The 20604-nt window shown below is 41.9% G+C and overlaps 2 protein-coding genes across 5 annotated transcripts; one reads left to right on the top strand and one right to left on the bottom strand.

Annotated features, from left to right (window-relative positions):
- Positions 1-1634: 1634 nt before the first annotated feature.
- On the bottom strand, positions 1635-13680 carry osbpl11 (oxysterol binding protein-like 11). 4 transcript variants are annotated; one of them, XR_005205711.1, is made up of 15 exons: positions 13273-13680; positions 12937-13005; positions 12299-12474; positions 11878-11957; positions 11189-11377; positions 10053-10251; positions 8942-9087; positions 8608-8748; positions 6958-7417; positions 6148-6334; positions 5823-6005; positions 5531-5684; positions 4276-4374; positions 3406-3544; positions 1635-2398 (listed from the first exon to the last, which is right to left on the bottom strand). XR_005205711.1 is itself a non-coding variant. In XM_037761694.1 (14 exons), exons 1-13 carry the CDS (start codon positions 13386-13388, stop codon positions 4318-4320), a joined length of 2157 nt encoding a protein of 718 aa, XP_037617622.1. In that variant the 5' UTR covers positions 13389-13680; the 3' UTR covers positions 1635-2398; positions 4276-4317. The 4 variants fall into 4 exon arrangements, 2 of the variants coding, with proteins under 2 accessions (XP_037617622.1, XP_037617623.1); XR_005205710.1 differs by having other exon boundaries at positions 3406-4374; XM_037761694.1 differs by lacking the exon at positions 3406-3544.
- Positions 13681-14392: 712 nt separating this feature from the next.
- On the top strand, positions 14393-20604 carry LOC119483554 (glycerol-3-phosphate dehydrogenase [NAD(+)], cytoplasmic-like). Its single transcript, XM_037761780.1, has 8 exons — positions 14393-14585; positions 15765-15942; positions 16220-16360; positions 16567-16705; positions 16876-16988; positions 18473-18706; positions 19729-19835; positions 20133-20604. The coding sequence occupies exons 1-8, from the start codon at positions 14545-14547 to the stop codon at positions 20227-20229; spliced, it is 1050 nt and encodes a 349-aa protein (XP_037617708.1). The 5' UTR covers positions 14393-14544; the 3' UTR covers positions 20230-20604.

The raw sequence follows: 20604 nt of genomic DNA, 5'->3' as shown, positions 1-20604 counted from the left end.
AGTGTGAGAGTGAAAACAGAGACGGAGTAATAATAAGACCGTAGCCAGGCCAGAAAAGGAAAGGCAGAAGACTACTGTTGGTCTTCGCAGTGGGTCTGTGCCTCCTCGGCAGCTCGGCTCGTCTGGACCCTGTTTGTCCAGCTTCGACGGACTCTCTCTCTTCGTTTGCCAGGAGAACAAGTTTTTATTGGCTCGTTCGAGTCGCACGCAGAGCGATTACACACAGACTGTGTTGACTGAGAGGGAAGTCGCAGCCTGAGAACCGACGACGGAGGTTCGTCCAAGTTTACAGAGCTTGTCTGCCTGTCTCAGCCACATGGACCTTATTGACACATTACATTAATATCAACCTTACACACACAAAAGACGGAGTTCCTGTCCAACGTTTTGTGATTTTGGGTGATATGACCCTTTAAAATGAACTCAATTCCTTCAAAACCTGAAGACCTCCATAGTTCCCCACCATCATGTAAACACCAGTCCACCTGCAACCATCCAGTCCATTAGTGAAACACAAGAGTAACTCTACAATCTCACACTCATTGTGTTTATTATCCACTATTGCCCTCACGGCCCATCCGCCACTTTCTTTCCTCTTGATGTTGTTCGAAAGCCTGCTGCTTTTGCCAAGTGCTCATCCACAGATGGCGTTGATTTCCTCTGACAGTAACAGCAGGAAAACTGTAAGAAAAGTGAGATGCACACAAGATATGATATTTATCCTGCTCCCACAAGATAATAACTTCTGTCTTGCGCCATCTGCTGGTGTTGGTGCTCGCTGTGAATTAACCTTGAACACGTCCAACCTCACAGTTTAAGTTTAAGAGACAGCAAGCATAGTCGTGCATAACTTTATATTTAAGTTGCCAGGGTTAACCAGAATATTTTGTGCTGAGATAATAATGAGCAATAACCAATGACGACAAGCCTGTCACTGTAACCCAACGATTATAACACTAGGTGACTCCCACCCGTCCACTTTGTGTGGTTTTCTCCATCTTCTTAGATTTTACAGACGCCCAGATGCCGATTCCCAACTCAAGCAAGTAGAATGCTACCATCATTATCACACCTGGTATATGGAGAGCCATTGTTGACTAAAACTACAAAGGTCATTGGTACTTTTCCATTAATTCCCCTCTTATTGGTAGAAAGGTCAGAGTGTTTGTCAGAGTGTCCCTCTGTTGAAATTATTGGGTTGGAGTCCTGTCTAGAGGAGCCACCGTTATCTATACAGCTGTGTCTGTAGTGGGGACAGTAGAGCCAGTCGCTAGGGCAACCAGGGTCAGAGATGCCAGAGGAACGGAGTAAGTCAAAACATGATAAGGGGTAAGACACTGAGCACCAGGGAGGAAGGGCAGAGTTGTGAGGCCTTCATGCAGGGAGCACCTCAATGTGGAGACCTGACAATTGCTCCTTGATCAAGCTTCAATAAACCTTCTTTGTAAGACATCATCAGCTCCGGGACCTCTTCCTTCCTTAAGTTAACTTGTGTATCAATTATTCCATCACACTGTGTGCATGAATGCTCTACATTTACAGTTTTTAATGACCCAGATTAACTACTGCTTCCACATTACTGCCCACTAATCACAGGGGGCGGCACTGGCAGAGAAATGCTCACAGAGGCACTGTACACCATATTTCTTTATTAGGATAAAATAAAAAAAAAGGTGCTTCTGAATGCATGACAAACAGTAAGAAAACTTGGTGTACAACTGATACGCAATTTATTTGATTATTTTCCACACATTTCCATTTTTCTACAACATCAGGTTTCCTTCAATGTCAGTGCATTTCATAGGTCAGCAAGAATACCAGTAGAATCCAAAAGTCACTCAACATGAAGCACTGATTCTTAAAAGGAAACACACACAAATAATACATTTGCCTTCTGTCAGGTGGAAAACGGATGAAAACGCTGTGCTCCTTAGCTGGAAGACACACACACAAAGAGTTTGCATAAGGCACCAAGACGTGAAGGGAGTAGCTTATCAATGGCAGGGTGGAGAGAATAGGAACTGTGTCCTACTTGATGCTCGGATGCATTGAGAGTGTGAGGCTAGAGGAGAGGGATGGGAGACAAAGAAGAGTTCATCATATACATCACAGATTGGAATTAAGATGATGAAATGAGAAATGTTAACGTCTCTATACAAAATGTGGCTCTAAAAATAAGAGCAATTAAAGCGCAAAGATGGGGATAAATACGCATTCGAAGAAAATAATATTTATTTGTGTTACAAAACAAGCAAATTTGGTTAAAAGCTTTTACAACAGACGTTTATAAATTGAAGTAACGCAGACACAGGAGTAGTATACTTGCTGCAATCAATGTGAACAGAGACTTTGCCATCATGCATGTAGGAGTTTTTCCATCCACTGCAAAACCACAGGACTAAAAAAAGGAGAAGGACATAATGCATTCACGTGACTCAATCATTAGTTCAAATTTGGTTATTCATCAGCTAGTCTACGTCTTCGTCAATACACCAATATCAATATCAATCGAATAAATGAGAATTTAGAGATAAGCTGCATGACTTCAGATCAATAAGTATATCTAAATGCACACAATTTACTTTAATATCAATGATGAAATTGTCATAATCAAGGTTACCTGATGTTTAAGTGATGTCATTGGGGTGATCTGCTCTCGGGCTTGGAGACGGAAAGGCTGCGTTACAAACTGAGTGTGTGGCGGTTAACTGGCTCTCTCGCAAGTCCACCAAATTTAGGACGCATTTTTGGTGCACCGATTTCAACACATAACTTTGACATTTTGGGAATTACGTTAGACGAGAAGATCGATACCACTACGCCGAGAGATCAGATGATTGTGTGCATGTAAATGTACTCGATGACAGTGGAAGCAGCTTCTGTTTTAGTATATTCAACTGTTTTGGGGTTTAAAGTAAGGATGCACCGATACCGATACCTGGGCTTTGGGTATCGCCCGATACCGAGTACCGATCCGATACCAACGTTTAATTAATAAGCTGTAACTCCTCATTCTGTTATGTGTAAGGAAACGCCAAGCTCGACTTAAACATTGCTAATCTTAATTTGTAATTGTTATTATTTATTATTAAAATAATAAATTGCACACCAGCATGGTAGTAATATATCTTCAAAATGAACAGGAATTAAACTGTAAACCTTTTTAATGCAGCAACAAATTGGTCAAAACGTAAACAGGAATTAAAATTCCAGTATATAATGTCCAGTATATAAATATAGAATTTAATTGAATAGATTGGCCCCATTGTCACTGATACCCGATCCAGCTGTTTTGAGTCAGTATCGGTGCATCCCTAGTTTAAAGGCCCTGAAAATGTATTTTAACTTCTGACTGTGAGTGATAATGGGTTCCTACATGAACACAAAATATGAATTTTTGCTTACTTTACAATTACGATTTTAGTTTTCCCTCTTTTCTTCGTGCTCTCCTCACAGATTTGAAGTTGATGTCACATTCTTCCGTGCACCAAATCAGGATTAAACATCTGAATCTGATGGTTTGTTTGATTACAGTCAATCAAATCTGATGAAAACACAAGCATACAGTCCTGATGAAGCAGATTAGCCGAGTTATTTGTTGTTAAACTCAAAAGTTAGTACCTTAACAGTTTGTTTTTTTTATTTGATTGCTTATTTAGTCATGAATGTTTATATTTGTTAGAGAGAAATACTTTGATTTGAAGCAAAGTCTCCAGGCGGTTTAACATAGATGAAGATCATATACGGCAAATTTACATTCCAGTACACTAAATCAAATTTACAACATTTTCACAGCAGTACATTTATCAGGCAGTATTCCAATTATTTAGGTTTTTGTTAAGTTGGATATCTTATTGTAGGAAGAAACTCCTCAAAAGTCACTTGACCTTAGTGTGATACCACAAGCTTGGAACAAAAAAAGAAGAAGAAAAGATATCCAGGTTGATCAGCAGATCGTTCATCAGACTATCTTAAGGCTGTGTAAATAGAGTACCATTATTACCTGTACAAGAATATGTTTTCACCGACATTGGATTATAAAAAAACAACTGATCAGCAGTACAGAAGCTTGTACTCCTCCGAGGCTTCGTGAAAATTATGAGCGAGATTCGAGAACACTTTCTGTCATGCTGTCTCTCGGTCCTCCTCCCCATGTTGCATTCATCTGTACGTCAGTGCAGGTCATCCTCTCATTTCATGACCGTGTGTGTGCGCTCACACAGACACACACACTCTCACTCTCACTCTCACTCACACACACACACACACACATACCTGAATCTACAATATCAACATCCAAGATACGGACTGAAGAAACTAGGATTTGAATGTAGAGTTTTTCCAGAGTGGTTTGTGATAGTTCCAGCCTTCACCCTGAGAGAAGAGAAGAAGAGACTGGTGTCAAAATATTATCATTTATCAATAAGGTCTTGCTTTTTATTTTATGCAGCGAGTTAGCATGGTTATTTAATCCAATAAAGTTATATATCCCATCATGTTTAAGGTTGGAAATGATTTGTTAAAAAAGGAGAAAGAATGCTTTGCACTTTTTTGGCAATTAGGACACAACTTATAGAGTTAAATATAAAAAAAAAAGTAGAAAAAAATCTATGCCGGGAGACAAATATATCAATAATCACAGAAAACTGCTGTACAAAGTGTTGTTTATTTAAAGCTACTATGAGGAACTTTCATTTTGTGTTGATTTTGGCGGTCTCTGTGGACAAAAGCGGTCACCAGACTCCCTTTAGAAATCCTCTCATTTTACAGCAGCAGCGTCTGACAGTCTGTCCCGCTCAGTCCCGATTCTGGTTCTCCCGTGCCCCCATTAACTAAAGCGGGCCAAGCAATACGGCCTGGGTCTCCAGCAGCGTGGTGTCGCTGTTGGCTCCCAGCGGGGACCGGCGGAGCAGCGAGGTGAAGCTCTGCTCCCGGCTGGAGGAGGAGCCTCCGGTGCTCCGACTGCAGGTTGAAGGCGGCAGCGAAGGCGGATCCGGGTCTGTCCGCGGCGTGCTGGAGGCCCCGCTGGAGTCTGAGCTGAAGGAGTTGCTGGTGAACCTGCATGATTTCGTGTGATTTTGCCAGAATCGGACCCGGTGGTACCAACGACGAGCATTAAGAATAAGTATATAGAAATAGCCAAACTGTTCTTGTTTGCTGATGTAGGTCATATAGATGCATCAGTATTAAATTGACAAGTTAAAAGTTCCTCATAGTACCTTTAAGTGACCCAGATTCTTGGGAAATTGAAAATAGGATAGTGCAAGGTGAGAACACTCTGAAATGGAGAAGCTCTAACAGGAGACAGAAATTATGCTGAAGGTGATTTAAAATTTATTTAGAGTCAACACAGGTGACTTTTCACAGCCTGTGCGTCCTCATTCGTGTCTTCAGCTGCAGCATCGAGTTAGAAATGTACCAGGACCGGATTGCTTTGCAATAATAAATGTATGACAGCTCTGTTGTCAAGCATTTATGATGATAAAATAAATCACTAAAGTTGTAATTCTACTGCGGTTAACTTGCTCACCTCTCTGTCAAAGTATCTGGTCCTCCAAGCGGTTTCGGTCTCAGCCCGGTGCCTCTCCTCCGTCCTCTGCCTTTCCTCGAGAATCCTCTTGTGCTCCGTGGCTTTTTCGATATCCTTCTGCCGTAAGGACTCCGTCACGTGCTGCCACAGGCGCCTGAAATGCAGCGAAGTGAGTAAGACGTCATAGAGGCAACTGATTAACTTCCTGTTGTATGAGAGCACAAACTCTTCCCAGTCTTCCCAATAAACAACTGTTTGCATGCAACAAAATAAACCCTGCCACTATCCTGACCTGGATTCAGTCGGTCCCTGCTTCTCAGTCGGCCGAACGCTCTTCTTCGTAACAGGCAGCTTGGTGACGTCGACCACCCTCGTCTCTCCGCTGGTGTAGCTGAACTCCAGGACGCCGTTCCACTCGCCCTGCACGCGACACACCACCGCATTGGTGGTGTTGTGCTTCACCTCCCCTGTTACCCTAAACGCAGGCAGCACAGTTAAATTAATACATTTCATATTGTTTGTTATTTTAAGCGGCTGCTTGAAGGAAAAGTATTACAAAAATGTGTTCAAAATAATTTGTCCAAAAAGTGAAGGTTGCATAAACAAGAGGAACTCACTTGTGTAATTTGCCACCGTAAAATGGTTTAGTCTGGAAAGTGATGACGGCCGAGTAGCCCGACTTAGCGCAGTTGATGTTGACTTTGCCGCCCAGTTCCACCCAGGGAACAGTGAGGATGGAGCGTGCGTATGCACAAGGCAGCGTGAAAGTGTACTCTTCATCGTGCTCCAGCAAATACAGACAACCTGGAACGATAGATGAAAACAGAGACAGTCATTTTTTTTCAATGTATTACTTCTTTACCAGACTGTTCTGGCGAGGAAAAACTGTCATGGTCATTTTCAAAGGGGTCCCTTGACCTCTGACCTCCAGATATGTGAATGTAAATGGGTTCTATGGGTACCCACGAGTCTCCCCTTTACAGACATGCACACTTTATGATAATCACATGCAGTTTGGGGCAAGTCATTATGCTAAATGCAGTACCTGTGAGGGTTTCTGGACAACATTTGTCATTGTTTTGTGTTGTTAATTGACTTCCAATAATAAATATATACATATGTTTGTATAAAGCAGCATATTTGCCCACTTCCATGTTGATAAGAGTATCAAATACTTGATAAATCTCCCTTTAAGGTGCATTTTAAACAGATAAAAAATGTGTGTGGACAATCATGTAGTATGATTTTGTGTGCCCCCTTTGTAAAGCGTCTTTGGGTTTCTGAAAGGCGCTGTATAAGTCCAATTTATTATTATTATTATAATGTCATTAATGCCGATTAAATACTTTAATCGACTGACAGCCCTAATCAAATGTAATTCTTGAGATTCCTGGTTACATGCCAGTATAAAAACCATGCTGGCTTACCTTCCCCTATCATGGACACGCCGATGGACATCCCCATGAACTTGCTCTTGGTCCACACATGCGTGTTCACACACATCCGCCTCTCTTGGCATTCAGCGTAGAAGCCAGACACGGGGGGGTGGTGGGACACCTGCTCTGCCACAAAGCGCACTTGGTAGGGGTCCTGGGAGGTGGGCGGTTCGGGGCTTCCCTGCGAGGGCTCCTTGGAGTCCTCTGGACTCCTGGGCACCTTCCAGGAGCAGTGGAAGGTCTCACCGATGATGGGGTTGTAGGGCTTCTTGGCAATGGCCCCCTTGCGGCCCTCGTGGAAGGAGGTGAGGTAGTACTCCACAAACCGGACCATGCGGTCCTCCGGGCTGCTGCCGTCGGTGATGGCCACAAAGAGGTCCGGGTGGGACATGAAGTCGGCGTACATCTCCAGCAGAGAGCGCTTCTCTAGGATGAAGGTGGGGAGGACCACCTGGGAGGAGATTCAGAGTTAATATGATCACAGAAACACAGGACGCTGGGTAATGACTTCATAAAACAGCGTGCCTTCTTTTCCATTTGGTGCATTATCACATTATTCACCATCAGTGAATCAAGCAAGTGACGTACACTGAGCATGACCCCGGGCTCACGGTGTCTACTAGATCTCCGTCAGAGGTGAGCCAATGGATCCACCAGATAACTGTGATAAATCAGAAACCCAAGAGGAGGCTATCCAAATACTAGATCAAACTGACACTGGAAGATAGGATGACGATCCAGGACTCAAATCTCAGTGTTTTTTAAGTGTGTGTGTGTTTCCAAGATTAGTAATTACAAAGAAAGAAGTGCTTACTTCAGCCTGGAAGGTCATCACAAATCAGACTACAACAACCTGATCTCAGACTTTCCATTCAGACAAAGTCAATTTCAAGTGACTCTCAATGTAGTGGCCGTCAATTAGGGGCGTAACGATACATCCAATATCGTAGATGCAGGGTGAAAATATCAATACATATCGTAATCTTTAAGATATTTTCACTCAATCATTGTATATATTGTCCTTGTCCTGTGAAAACATCTCCAAAAAATACACTTTCACTGAGATTTCAACAATGTGACAGTGCATTTTCTACATAATGAGATTTAAATTGTTTATTTATTTAGAGTTTTACAATGACTTACTTTCTTCCTCCTTTGTTTTCCTTCATCGTCGTATTCAGTCATTGTTCTTACTGTTGGTTTTAGTCGTCGTTTCAATTATTTGGTTGTCTCTATACAGTGTGATCTGTTATTTGTCTTTATGTTTGTATTGGATTACGTGTTTTAGAGAGTATATGTGTTTTAGCATAACCAGGAACAAGGACTGCAAAATAGCTACGGCTAGAAGTCGAGAGAAAGACCGATTAGTCGACTAAGAGGGGGCAGTCCTAAATCTACTGACCCCTTCGTGTTTCATAGGTTAAACAATATGTTACAAACTGGATTAAATCCTACGAGCAGTGATCATCAACATCTGGAAAATACCTTTCAAACGTCTCACTATGGGATCTGAAATTACCAACATGATCCATAATCTCATAATCCTCCTCTAGTAATGACACAGAAAACCTTATCGAACACCTCGATAGTGTAGGAAGGGGGGTTGTTTTGCTGCTTGGGGGTACGTGGAACTCGACCTACCCGCGTGAGGTCCATACCCAGCTTCAGCTGGGACAGCAGGTGTAGGATGACGCTGCGCTCCTCCTCCACGGCGCCGAGGTCCTCCTCCTTGTCGGTGAAGGAGTCCTCCGCCTCATCCTCCGCATCGATGTCTTCCTGTTCCTGAGAGAGGGGAGGGAGGGGAATGTGATTCATTCAACAACCTGCTTGGGAAGTAAGTGATTGTTTATGTTTTTCAACAAGGTTAAACATATAAACTACATGGTTTTATGGCTGGATTAGAAAGCCTAAATTAAGTCAAATCAACTTCCTGATAACCAACAGGAACTCCTGGGTGTCGTCCCCGTGCTCTTACCCCAGAGAAGCTGCAGGACTCGGGGCTGCTGAGCTCCAGGCGGCTCCCCTCCAGCGCGCCCTCCCCCGTCGTGAAGCTGCCCAGGGAGCTGCTGCCGTTCTTCAGGATGTCCGGCAGCTTGGGCTCCAACCACTCGATGGTGGGTCCTGCCGTGGACGGGGAGCGCACAGCGGCAGGTTCAGAGGTGCTCATGATACTGTCCCCCCCTCCCTCCCAAGTCCCCCTGACACAACACTACTACAGGAGCTCTACACTCGGCCTACTATTCACCAAACAACCCGCCTGGCTGCTGCCTGGACAGATGGCTACTCTCTAGATGGCTGTCCTAGACCAGGAGAGTGTAACCCGACCCCTCCGACAAGCCAGGTATCAGGATACTTTGGCCCCGCCGACAGGAAACATCCCCATCCTCTGATTGGTTGTGTACGGCGTGGGCATTTTTTTATGTATGTTTAGAGGTGGGCAGATCTCATTCAAATTCACCTTGTGCGTCGTTGGACAACCTAATCTGATTGGCTGCTCCGGCCTAATGAAATATACATTGAGTAATGAGATCTGCTGTGAAAAAGTGGGGCATTAGCTGGTTGTTTTCAAATCGTCCCGCATAGAAAGTGTCCAGATATCAGCAAGTTAGACACGTCCCTTTAGGTTCTACCTAAAACTGGGATTATGTTTTTCAATATGAAGCTGATTCAGGACTGAATTCTGTCCTCAAAGCGTTGCTGATGGATATTTTAACCATCTGAGATCTCATTACCTTCGAGACAGGTGGTAAGAATAGGTACGGTTCCCTATCAATAATGCAAAATAATTCCACTGTCCGGCCAAACTGTTAGATTGGGTGCAGGCCTGCATGTACAACACTATGATTTGTTTTCAGGACCACATGTAGCCTCACTTACAGCACAGAGGCGGCTTATTTAAAAAGACACTAAATCTGCTGAGTGATAGCAGAAAAACTGACTTCTAAAAAACATTAATTAGGAAAATAAAAAACATTTTCTCCTTGACAACAACGTTAGAATAACCTGCAAGTATATAAACAAACCTAGAAAACAACAACCCCCATATTCAGACACACAATAATCACACCACCCCCTCCTCCACTGACCTCCCAGGGAGCCTCTCTGCCTGGCCACCTGCTGCAGGTGCAGGATGTGCAGGCACTCGTTGAGGCAGTTCATGGTGGCCATGGAAGTGGCCTTGAGCATCAGCAGGTCCTGGTCTAGAGGGGAGAAGCCGGGGACTGGAGGCAGGCCCTCGATGCTCTGGATCAGGTCTCGGTGTTGGCCCTGGGCCTGGCTCATCATCTGGAGGGGATTGTTTGGTTATTTAGGGCAATTTGTAATGACATAAAAATTAAAAACATGCATTCTTTCTTACCCTCTTTTCATCTTACTAAAAACTCAAACATTTGAGGAACTGTAAGAGCTGAATTGGAAGCTAATATGGAGGTCTTTAATTGTAGCTCAGCTCAAAAATGTATATCAAATCCCTTTAACTAACTGCCATGTTCTGGTTAGTACATAGGACAAATATATTGTTTTAAAAGGGAGCTGAGGAGAGAACAAAATGCTGGTATTGAGCCAAACTGTGCTGCTGTAGTCTACTGATGTGAAGGGAAAGACAACAGCACCCTCTTGTGGACAAACTAGGGCTGCACAATTAATTTAAATTTGATCTAAATCCCTCTAATATCGCAAATCATATCACAAAACTAAGTGTTAAATATTTTGAATTTACCACTCAATGTCTTGTAGGAACATATCTATCTATTATATAATTATAATAATGTTCCATCCGTATATTTGTGTGCATCTATGCTGACAGGAGTGGGAAGTGGATTTTCAAGATGTACCTGGCTACAGCTCGGTTGCATAACAGATGCATCCTCAAATCTAACAGCGTTTTGATTGGATCAGATGCAGATTTTCTTGATTTCACTGCCAAACAGCAGACTAAAAGCTTGGCAGAATGCCCTGAATTCATTTTTTTGCTTGTGTCCATTACAGGAAAGTGTGATGACGTAAGCTTTAGTGCTCAAATGTCTTTTCTTAAATTCATCTTAAATATATCTTCAGTGAAAACGTGGAAGTCTCTCTTTACAGCCAGTGTTTATCAGCCCATAACATCATGGTTAAGTGCTGGTCCTGACTTGTCTATGATATGTTAATAAGTGTTAAGAAAGGATCAGAGTCCTTCCAGTCAACAACCCATGTGTGAGTGAGTCTAACATGCTAGCAGTACCTCTCTGGCGTCCATCAGGTGGTCCGGCAGCAGAGACCTCTTGCTGGAGTAGAGTGACGAGCCCTTGTTGACCTGCGGCCAGCCGAATAAGGAGGCAGGGTTTTGGCTGGGCCGGCGCACGGACATCGGGGAACTGCCGCTGCCTTGAGACGCCATCGAGTAGCTCCGGGACTTGGGTGGGGGGTTACTCTGTGGAGTGCAAAATGATTAGTCATTTTTTTTTCCATACAGCTCCTGCCTGTTTCCAACCAACGCTAAAAAGAGTGTTTTCTGTTCTCGTGTATCTCAGGACCATTAAAATAGAATGTGGGCAGCATCGTAGTCAGTGGATCCATATCCAGATCAATACTAGATATTACTGTGCTTACACACAGGGTATAACCGGATACAGTTTTAGATAAGCATTAATATTTCACAGCTCTCCCGATTTTTGGTGCAACCAGCTACACAGCAACTCTTCAGCATAGCGTTATTACTATTACCAGTTATTTAAAGTGGAAGTTCGGAGACAGGTTTCAACCTCTTCTCTTTACGCTGTTACCGTCTATGAGGGATTGTTTTCCCCCAAAAGGGGGCGTGGTCATGTGAGCCTACTCTGGATGACGTATTGCCGGTCTGATGTATAAGATCTTTGCATATTTGCGTGCAGGCTCCATACAATACGCCTAATGCCAAGCACACCGTCTTACCTTCCCCATGGCCTCCGTGTGGTGCTGCGTGCAGATCTGCAGTCGGCTCACCCAGTGCTGTCTCTCTTTGGCGTCGGTGGCTGAGAGACACACACACAAAAGAAGGAAAAACAAGAAAGCAAAACCACGTTACTCTACTATGATGATCTTACTCAGCATCGATCCCCGTGTGCTTCTGCTTCACCAGCAGCAGATAATGGAAAACATCCAGATCAATATTGTATGAACCTGATGGATGGTGATTACAGAGGGCCTGGAGGTAAAAATGGGAGCTGACAAGCAACGATAAGATCGGTTCAGTAACAGTAAAGGGCTGAAACAACAAGCTAACATGATGCACTGTGGTCTGAGGGATGACGAGAAGAACCTACGTTAACTTTTATAAACGTTAATAAGTCAGTGTGTGCATTTAGGTACCCACCCCTGAGCTTGTACTGCTCCCCGCTGATGGCGTTGACAGTGAAGGTATGCGAGTCCTCATCACTGGGGGAGATGACGGCCCCTGCCAGGGGGAGCATGCCACGGGGCTTCTGGGACCGCGACTGCTCATTGACAAAATACTCCAGCAAGCCCGCCTCATTGTTCAAAACAAAGAACCTGAAAACAACAGCCACCACGACAACATCAGTCTCCCGTACAAACCACCATGGCATTACTTAGATTGGATTAGACTGGATTACAATAAGGAACTTGGCTTGGGAGTTCCTTGTTCACCACCACACTATACATTTTAGTTTAGATATCATCAGGGTCTGAAATTAAGCTTTTTCCTCACCTGCCACTTCTGAAATCTATGTAGAACGCTTTAGAAATGTAAACACTGAGTCAGCGGTGCCAGACCGTAGATTTATGGAGTATATGATGTAACCTTAATCCATGACTACATTTGATTTAGGAATTGCTTTTTAAAAATAATATTACTTAATATAAGGAAAACCTTTCTGCCATGTTGGCAGGTGACCTGAAATGTTTCCTCAGCCAACATTTACCCTGTATTTGGCAGGTGACAGGTGCTAATTTCAATCCCTGGATATCATATTAAACAGGTACACAACTCACCTGTATTGCCACCCTGTTACAAGGTTGGTGTATTTCATCAAGTAGCCATCAATATTCTCCATGTGATCACTGCCATGAGAGGTTATCAAGCAAAAGGAGACATACTTGCATTGAGTACACACCCATGAACACACAAAAGGTGAATAAACAATTCAATCACAGGGAACAGATTTGATCATGTGATCTCATTGTTACCTGTCAGATTAGAAAGCAAAATTAGTCAATCATTGGAGAGTCCAAACACATGATGGAAAACCTTTTAATTGGCAAACAGGTTAACAAAATACACCTTAAACCTTAAATGTATGAGCATCAGCATGATAACCAGCCACCCACCTGTACTGCCAGCTCTTGGCACTAGCTCTGCCCGAGCTTGGGGTCCTGTTCTGGGGTAAAACATCCAGCTTTCCCTCGTTCTCCGAGCTCCGTACAGCTGTAGTCTCTCCTTGCATAGTCACCAGCAGCTCAGCCTCCTGCAGACTGCAGACTCTAACTCAGCTAGCCTGAAGCTAAGCGTGAAGCTAAGCTAAGCTAACAGTATTAAATGGACTAGTTTCTTAATTTATCATAAAGTAAAGCTGTCAGTTCATCACTTATCTAAATACACCACTCACCCAGCAGACGCCGGACTTTAAACTGGTTAAATATTAAAGAGAAAACATGTTATATTGCGCTGATAGAGGGAGTAGCCAGTTAGCATGCTGCTGCTAGCTCAGCTGATGTATTTACTGCTCTGGCAGGAAAACAGTCATGTGACCAGCGAGCGTGTGACGACTTCCGGTTATCGATTCATTCATTAAAATAAAAAAAAACAAATAAAATAAAATAAAAATAGACAGATAAATTCACCAAACTGTATTCCTCTTACCCCGAAAATAAAATAAAATAAATATATATATACATAAATTTAAAAAGTAGAAAAGTAAAAGTTGAAACATATCTAAACCGGAAGTTGAGCTGTTAACAAATAAACAGGTAAACAAACAATCAATAAATACACATTTAAATACATGCATTTTTATTTGTACCTACTTTTTTTCCACATATTTAAGCTGAATAATAAAATAAATAAGCAAACAGATTAACAATTATTTAAAATATATCTTTTGCTTATACTTTTTAAAATATTTTTTACATGTATAGTGAGTTTTTTTATTTATCTATTTATGTGTGTATTTGTTTGTTATCATTGTTATTGCTCAATATAAACATTGTTTTGAAAAACATCTGGACCGGAAGTCTCATTAAATATGTTGTCTAGCTTGACTAAGAAAAGAAATGATGGGTGTGCCCATATTTACAGTCAATGTTTATAATAAATGACAGGTAATTTACTATTTTATTTATTTTTTTATTTATTTGTGCACTCACTGAATTCATTCTGCTTTATAAAATAATTAAAAAATATATATAAAAAGCATGTCTGTGATACTTGTTGCTCTGCCTTATAATAAAGAGGTGTATCCGTGGCGAGAGAGGGAGGGCTGAACTGGTGGTAGACATTTATAGGGCGTATGAGGAAGTTACTGTATAATAGAAGGGAGAAAGAAATAAACACTAAAGGGTCTTTTTCATTTCAGCCGAACAGCACGATTTAACACTTTAAACATGCCTGCAAAGAAAGTCTGCATCGTCGGATCTGGAAACTGGTAACTTTTCATCTGTCTTTTAAATGCATCTTTATATAAAGTGGCATGCAATAGAAAAAACTGAACGTGGAGTTTGTAGTTTAGCAGATTTAGACATATATGTAATGCAATATCTTTATTATCACAATTTAAAAGCAAAATATTGTTTATTTGTTTATTTGTTTAGCACAATTTAAGACTATACAACATAACAAATAAAAAATAAATGAATAATATACAGTGCAGAAAGAGGCAAAAAAACAACACACTGGGCTTATAATATGACTACATAATAGTGATAACAAACAATAAGAACAAGGTTAATATAAAGAAATAATATGACTACATACTAGTGATAACAAAACAATTAGGACAAGATATATATAATAACAAAATAACAATACAGTAAATATATCAAAAAAGACAAGTGTGTGTGTTGCATGGAAGTGTATGGTTAGTGTTTGTGAGGAGGATATTGATTTAAATATCTATAAAGACTTCTGGGCAATCATAACCAAACAACATTGTGAGTGGGAAAAAATAAAAAACAGATACACACAGCTGCTATGAGTCTATCCCTCCTCCCTTTAGACAGCAGCTCATACCAACTACAAGCTGCAACATGTTTTATACTCACATAAAAAGCAAATGGATTCTGGTGCCTTATTAATAATGACCTGGGGATACTTTATGGAAGTTTTACCTCCAAATGTACCCATGTGTCTCTATTATATAGGCAGGTTGATTTGTTCCCCATTTTCCTGCAAATCAGACATGTATTTCCCCTGATTATAGAGTAAAAAAAACTTGCTTTTCAACCTGTTCAGACCCACCCTTACCAAATAGAAGTGTGCTATTAGTATACTTACTTTAAACTTAAAATAAGAGAGTATACCTTCAGTTTACTTTTTATGTACTTATCAGAGATAAAGCTTATACAGACAAGTATACAGAAAAGTCTAAGTATACAGTATAAACTAAACAGTGGGGCAATTTAGTCCCAAGAAGTATTAAATTAGTACACTTACTACATGTACTTGAACTTTACTTAAGTATACTTCATAAAATAAACTTGAAGTATACGACTTTTGCGTCTGATTCCTAAAATCTGGATCTGCAGTGTTTTGTTTGCTGTTTGGATTAAATGAGTTTTTCTTCTTCTCTGGTTTACACTCATTGTTTACACTCGACTCCCTCCAGGGGCTCTTCCATCGCCAAAATAGTCGGCCGCAATGTCAAAGCATCCAACCGGTTCGACCCCATGGTGAACATGTGGGTTTATGAAGAAATGATCGATGGGAAGAAGCTAACAGAGATCATAAACACAGAGCACCAAAATGTCAAATACCTGCCAGGTCACAAGCTGCCCAGGAATGTGGTGAGTGCTGTGATTTTTAGAGGAGATCTGATACATCTCGTGTCAACAGGTGATGCAATTCACTGCAATCTGGAAACATGCTTGTACAGTGAGTCATTACACTGATGAGATAACTTTGACCCATTACTGTCTTGCATGTAAAGTTGATCTACCTTTGACATCTGCTCACCTCAATTACATAATATCAAGTGCAAAAGAAAAGAACTCAGCCCTGTTTGTTCCTCACATTGTCCCTCTGTGATCTGACTCTATTTAAGGACTAACTTTGTCCCACTAGGTCGCTGTTCCAGACATCACGGAAGCCGTCAAAGGAGCAAAGATCCTCATCTTTGTGATCCCACACCAGTTCATCGGCGGTCTCTGTGATCAGATGAAGCCTCACATCACGGAGGGAACCATCGGGATATCGCTCATCAAAGTAAGATCCTGGTATTGTTCTTCTTCACGTCACATTTCCTCACAGCAGAAAAGGGGAAATAATTGTCATGATTCATATTATTCTGTGGCCACGACATCACGGGACGTTGTAGTTGAGCAACACAGACAATGAAACCTAGAATACCTCAAGGCCACCACGCTCTCCAGGCCACTATAGTACAGAAGCTGTCTCTTATTGTCCTCCAGGGTATCGATGAGGGACCAAATGGACTAAAGCTCATCTCCGACGTCATCCGAGAGAAACTAGAGATAGAGGTCAGCGTCCTGATGGGGGCCAACATCGCCAACGAGGTGGCAGACGAGAAGTTCTGTGAAACCACCATCGGTTAGTTTTTATTCGGCACTCAGCTGCACAACATCTTGCTGACGTTGCTTGCATGCAGAGGGTGATTTAAGATTTAAAAGAGGATGCTGTGTGGTGACAAAAACACAGCATTACTTCCCTGTTTTAGAGGTCTGTTTAGTTTTGTTTTTAATAATCTGCTTTCAATACAGGGGCAAAAAATGAGGCGAACGGCCTCATCTTCAAAGAGCTGCTTCAGACTCCCAACTTCCGCATCACCGTCGTACAGGAGAGCGACACAGTGGAGCTGTGTGGAGCTCTAAAGGTAAAGACTGACACATATTGTGAATATTAAGTAGTTATTAATTAGGGCTGTCAATCGATTAAAATAACGAATTGCGATTAATTGCATGATTGTCCATAGTTTACTATAATTATCTAATTAATCACACGTTTTGTATCTGTTCAAAATGTACCTTAAAGGGACTGTTTGTAACTTTTTAAGCGTATAAATGTACCGGGTCGGGACACATGCGCGCTTGCATATGCGCGTTCGCGTGTGGCCGCTGCCTCTCCTCCTCTGCCTGCCTTCACTCAGACAGCGCACGCGTTCTCGCTCAGCTCGCTCCACCTCTAGACGTGAACGCACGCTCACTCCACACTGCAGAAGAGTTAGTTTAGCTCTGAGAATATCTAGTGAATGTAGAGTGGATGTTTGTGCAGAAATAACTGCTGCAGCTCCTCCAGACCAACAGAGGTTTCCCGTGTCTTGTGAAGTGACGGAGCTCTGCAGAGAGACACGTTGTAGTCTCGTTACCGACCGGGTGCCGGTGTCTCCTCTGCTCTCTCCGGCTGCGGGCGGAGAGAGCAGGGAGACACGCTGCAGAGCCCCGCTGCCTCAGCCTGCGCTGAGGCAGGAAAAGCCAACACTAGGATCAGATCTAAATCATGTTCATGGAGAGACCTTCGTCTGGTCAGCTAACATTACTGCCAAGCAGCTGAAATATAGAGTGATATTGTGGTTTTAGCTGACGTGTGTCGCCTCACTGTTTTGAGCGATGCTTGTTCAGGTATATTTAGAGCGAGCAAGCGCGAGCCCGACACTGACTTTCGTTGATTTCACGGCCACAGGTGTCGCTGTTAAGAAGCATTTCTGAAAGTTACAAATAGTCCCTTTTAAAGGGAGATTTGTCAAGATTTTATACCCTTATCAACATGTGAGTGGGCAAATATGTTACTTTATAGAAATGTATGTATGTACATATTATTGGAAATGAATTAACAACACAAAACAATAATAGATATTGTCCAGAAACCCTCACAGGTACTGCATTTAGCATAAAAAATATGCTCAAATCATAACAAACTGCAGCCCAACAGGCAACAACAGCTGTCAGTGTGTCAGTGTGCTGACTTGACTATGACTTGCCCCAAACTGCATGTGATTATCATAAAGTGGGCATGTCTGTAAAGGGGAGACTCGTGGGTACCCATAGAACCCATTTACATTCACATATCTAGAGGTGAGAGGTCAACAAACCCCTTTGAAAACGGCCATGCCAGTTTTTCCTCACCAAAATTTAGTGCAAGTTTGGAACGTTATTTAGTCTAGTATGACATGGTTGGTACCGATGGATTCATTAGGTTTTTTCTAGTTTCATATGATACCAGTATCTTCACTCTAGCTTTAAAGGTAAGCCTGCTACAACCTATCACATTGACTTTGACAGCCCTAGTATTAATACAAGAGGTTCCAACTGTTGAATCATCTCTCAATGTATTAATCAAAAGCAAAATGTTGCATGGCAGAATATCGTGGCAGTAGGTGCTGGGTTCTGCGACGGACTCGGTTTTGGCGACAACACCAAGGCGGCGGTGATCAGACTGGGTCTGATGGAAATGGTCGCCTTCGCCAAGTTGTTCTGCCAAGGCCTGGTGAGCTCCGACACGTTCCTGGAAAGCTGCGGCGTGGCCGACCTCATCACCACCTGCTACGGGGGGCGAAACCGCAAAGTGGCCGAGGCTTTTGTCCGAACATCCAAGGTGAGTCCCATAACATGACCTTCAGAAACATCATCACCACCTCTACTTTTTAACTATTTCAGAGACATCCCAGTTGATTACTTACATTAAGACAATATTATTATTGTATTACATGTTTTCTGAAATGTTATGTTTAAATATGCAAATGAGGCATTATCTAATGAATTATGCACTAATTTTCATACATTTCCAGAACAGAAATATGAACACTGGATAAAGCCAGGTTCAAAATATGCAAAATAGGCTTTAATTTATGCTAACTTTTGGTGAATTTAGGAGAAATCTACAGACACAAATAGACAAAGTAGTAAAATAAACACCTAAATGTGTATTTTGGATATTTTTCTTTCCAATAGTCTGAAAGAAGACATCTCAAACTTGATCAGTGCATGAAAAATAATGTTTTTTCCTGGGGTGTCTTGCCTTAAATAGTTACAGCAATTGTTCACAATATTTATCCCTGGAGCGAGAGCGTATCTACGTCCCCAGGGTCCCATGTTTCCCAGCTCAATATCCTCATAATATGACACATAAAGGAGGCCTTTCAAAGGATTTTATAATCTCAGCAACTGCTTTTTTCCTGAGGTCAAATATTCAATGTATGTTTCTCTGACTTAACATGTAGAAATCACCCACCTACAGCTTGTATCCACCTTGAAACCTACACCCTCAAACTTGCAGACAGTTTTCTTGACTTTAAACGTCGATACCTCCATAGTGGCTGAATGGATTTTTACCCTTCAAACTGCATGTCAAACGTCCATTTCCCTTCGTTTTTTTGCAATTTGAACTGCGAAGATGGCTTAATCTCTTACATTGAGGACCCTGGGAACATAGGGACATCTACTGGCACACTACATCCTAAATTTCCTTCAATCAATTAAGTATCTATCTATCTATCTATCTGATTTGGTGTACTCCTCAAACGACAATATGAGAATATATGACAATATAATGAGAAAATATACAGAATATGTCAACAAAACAACATTGCAGCTCTTAATGCGTGTCTTTTTCTCCAGTCTATTGCTGAGCTGGAGGCAGAAATGCTCAACGGGCAGAAGCTGCAGGGCCCGCAGACCTCCGCTGAGGTCTACAAGCTCCTACAGAAGAAGGAAATGATCGACAAGTGAGTCCACAAAAACTGTTTAACACTGTTATCTAGTCAAATGTTGTTATATAAAGACCTATAGCGCTAACAAAACCACATGAATCAAGCTGGACCAACTCAAACACAGCTTGAATGCATACTCATGTAATAATGTGGGAGGAACAGTTAAAGTACAGTTATATTGTGCACCTCACACAGGTGTTTCCACTGTTGAGTAATTGGCTGTGCCCAGCTCCACCCTGAGCAGAGGTCTAATCAGCCAGATGTGTGAAAACCTATAACAAACATCCGATAATATTGAGCTTTCTTCTCCAGGTTTCCACTGTTCTCTGCAGTCTACCTGATCTGCTTCGAGGGCAAAGAGGTGAAAGAGTTCATCACCTGTCTGCAGAACCACCCAGAGCACATGTGATGTTTCTGCCAACATGTCCACTGCTGCTCCTTCAATAGCAGTTTACTACCACTAGAGGGCGGAAGAGATTCATCAGATAGAGACGCACAGTGCAACAAAACACACCAACAACCAAGCGCACTTTTTATTGGTGACATTTCCTAATGGAACCTTGGGTTTTCTCAACTTTAAAAGCACTTATGTTATTGTGAAATGTCCTTTAATATTCATTTGGCTGGTAGTAGCAGGTGTTAAGCTGTAGAGCTTTTAAGGCAGACCACTCAACGTCTGTTATTACCAAAATAATGTCATACGTTTGTATTTCTTATTATGTTGTTTTCGCAATAAAATCAATTCATAAGAAACTGGAAACTCTTAAGAATCAGCAAGCAATAA

This window comes from Sebastes umbrosus, chromosome 24 (assembly GCF_015220745.1).
Source record: "Sebastes umbrosus isolate fSebUmb1 chromosome 24, fSebUmb1.pri, whole genome shotgun sequence".
NCBI lineage: Eukaryota > Metazoa > Chordata > Actinopteri > Perciformes > Sebastidae > Sebastes > Sebastes umbrosus.
This window is presented reverse-complemented; position numbering and strand designations above follow the sequence as displayed.